The sequence below is a fragment of the Lipotes vexillifer genome, unplaced genomic scaffold (genome assembly GCF_000442215.2).
Source record: "Lipotes vexillifer unplaced genomic scaffold, Lipotes_vexillifer_v1.1 scaffold753, whole genome shotgun sequence".
NCBI lineage: Eukaryota > Metazoa > Chordata > Mammalia > Artiodactyla > Lipotidae > Lipotes > Lipotes vexillifer.
In genome coordinates, this window is record NW_006783618.1 from 498112 (window position 1) to 501180 (window position 3069).

The following is a 3069-nucleotide window of genomic DNA, read 5'->3' on the forward strand; positions in this document are numbered from 1 at the left end:
AAAAAAAAAAAAAAAAAAAAAAAGATATAGGACTGCATATGTGGCCAAAAGTATTTACTATCTGTCCTGTGACAGAAACTTTGCCAACTCCCATCTACTCCATACCGGAATTTTGAGTCTCTCACTAAATTAAATACCTTGATACATCCACATTTACATTCAAGGCAATTTATATGGTTGCTTTCTCCACTCCCCCGCCCTGCTGTCTCTTTACTTACGAGCCACTTTCTTCACATACTAGTATCCTCACAAATATTAATTACAATATACCGAGGTGGCAAAAAAAAAAACCTAGAGGCTGACCACGTCTTCTGTTTAATAGCAAGCATTCTAGCACAAGCATTTTTCCAAGAATGAGTTTAAGTTCTGCAATGGAATAGTAAATTGGGCCTATGTTGACCAGAACCCATGACTTATGCCAACTTCTCCATCCGTATACATCCAATATTGGAGAAGAGGAGACAGTTCCCAGGGCTAAACCAATAAACTGATTAATAATAGGCTGGGATAATATTCACCTAGCTTCAACGACAAGGTTAAAACAGATATGAGACGGTGACTTAGAGCTAAATTCAATAAATGTGTGGGACATCTATAGATCTGACACTAAGTTCTTCTCCACTTATATCATATGGCATAAAGTCAAGAAGGATTAGTGATACATTTAAGACTTTCAACAATAAAGTGAAAAAAGAGAACATCTATGCTCTAAACAGCAAGAGTAAAAGAGACGGTGCAATCTAACAACACTACAGAATTAGTCAGAAAATCTGGAAAGCAGTATGAACCTACTGGACTAATACATCAGAAAGAACTATTTTCATTTCAGCACAACCAGTAATATGTGATATGGAGCAAAAAGTACTAAAAATCATTTTCCAAAACAAGCAACACAAGAATAAAACATTCCTTTCCCATCGCTAGAATGGAAAAGCTAGAAGCCTACTTTCCTTGAAACTACCGAAACCTGAAAAGCATTCACTCAAAACTGAGTGAATTAAACATTCTGCAGAAAAAATCATAATACACACTCTTTAAAGAGATGAATGAGAAAGACTTAAGGGGGAATCTTATTTTAAGGACTACGTTACATAGACTCAAAAGTTTGATAAAAAGTTTATTATTTTTAAGGAGAGGTCTCTAATCAATATGATTTTGATATATCGCATGTTGATACAATGAGAAACTAATTAGAAATGCAAATGTTTTTTCATTCCAGGAGAAACTTTTTAAGTCATTAGCTCTAAATCCCTAAAATGCAAACCTACAATCTTCGGATTTTGAATATATTCCATATACATTTTCAAGGTGTCAATGCATTTAAAATTTCCTTTATGCCTAACTTTCTTTAATGGTTTTATTACAATTTCTAATATTGAAATTAGCATTATAACACCAATATAATCAACATACAAATACTTGTTTATTAATTACCATACCAATTACTTAACATGAGAAAAACCAGCAGTGAAAAAGTAGCTTCTGAAACCACTGGTATGCACTACAGGAGTGCTAACTCATACACAGGACTTATTAAGAATTTATATAGCACATTTATATTTGCCAAGTGCTTCACAGTCACTTTTATTAGCTGTTTCTAGTGCAAAACAATCCATGAAGAACTTTACAGAACAGGAACCTAGGCCCAGAGAAGCACCAAAGAAAAACAATTTTACTCTGGAGGAAATAACACCATTCTCTTACAATCGATGCCTGATCCTTCTAATAATCACTTTTCATCTGCAGAATGAATTTTGCAAACATAAGTTATTAATAAATGTGAAAAATAGCAAGGAAATATTGAATTCTCTGGAACAAACCGTTAGGCTGTTTAAACACTTTTAAATACTTGGGACTAACTACTGTGTTTCATTATACAGACACAACTATAAGGAAGTAAAATTCTCTCAAATACCAAACTTAAAGTGGGGTTATTTTTCACACTTGCTAAAAAAAAAGTAACCAAAGCAGCTCATCCAACAAGTTTAAAGTCAGGTTCTGTAATAAGGAGTCAGGTTCTGTTACCAAAAACAGTAGAACCCAACGAAAAGCAGTGTGTGTGTAAGGAGGAAGTTCTGGAAGACGTCAGAATCTGCTGCCTAACCCGCTCAGTCAACATATCTCTCCTAAAATAATGGTTATGACCAGAACTTGTGGTTTAATCAGTGCATATCTATCTCAGCACCAGCAATGGATCCCATTCAATGTTTTGGAGAAAAACTTGAGCCAGCGCTAGATGTGGAGGAAAGTTCCTTCCTTGGCTCATTGAAACACCCCCCATTTATTTTCTCTTGGTGTTGCATCTTAATGAGAAGAAAAAACAGAAACAAAAACTATAGGCTCACCTAGAGCGCAGTTTGCCTGCGGAGTTGTCAGGACCCCAGGTCTCTCAACCAGAGCCCGTAAACCTAATTCCCTAGTCAGAGCTCATCCAGCTAACAGTCCCAGCCGGTAAATCAAGCGCTCTTCCTCACCCCCTCCCTCCTATTTCCCGGGGCCAATTCCGTGACCCACATCCCTACACCCTGCACAGAGCCGCAAACTCTGCACCCCCATTATACTTCCTCCCTGGTGGCTCCCCAGTTACCCTTCACCCCAGCCGCCACCCCATCTTTGTCTCGCAACCCCAAACACACATCTCAACGTTCCCTCACTCCCAACCGCAGCCCTTCCCCCACCGCCGACCCCCATCCTCCAGGTCTCCTCCCCACCCCCATATTCCCCACCCCTGCGCCCCGTCACCCCAGCTCCTCGCCTCCCCAGCCTCGCATGACCCGTCCCCTCCCCCAGCTTCCTCTGTCCCTTCCTTCCAGTCCCTCGGCCCCTCCGCCCACGCCCACCCCTGCTCCCGCGGGTCCTCTGCAGGCCTTTCACCTTGTCCATGAGCTTCCAGCACTTCTCCACCATCTTCTTGTCCACGGTCCCCGGAGGGTGGGGGCTGAGGTGGTGGTGGTGGTGGTGGTGCGGCTGGAAGGCGTCCTTCATGAGCCCGATCAGGCCTCCCGAGCCCGAACCCCCGGAGCCGCCGCCGCCCCCGGCCCCAGAGCTCTTTTTCACATTGCCGGCCAT

General features: G+C 41.6%; 1 protein-coding gene across 1 annotated transcript in view; it reads right to left on the minus strand.

Moving 5' to 3' along the window:
• Positions 1-3069, minus strand: part of CBL (Cbl proto-oncogene) — an 81825-nt gene extending 78756 nt beyond the window's left edge. The window contains exon 1 of the mRNA XM_007456276.1: positions 2875-3069. Within this exon, the coding sequence (XP_007456338.1) occupies positions 2875-3069 (195 nt within the window). The remainder of the gene's footprint in view (positions 1-2874) is intronic.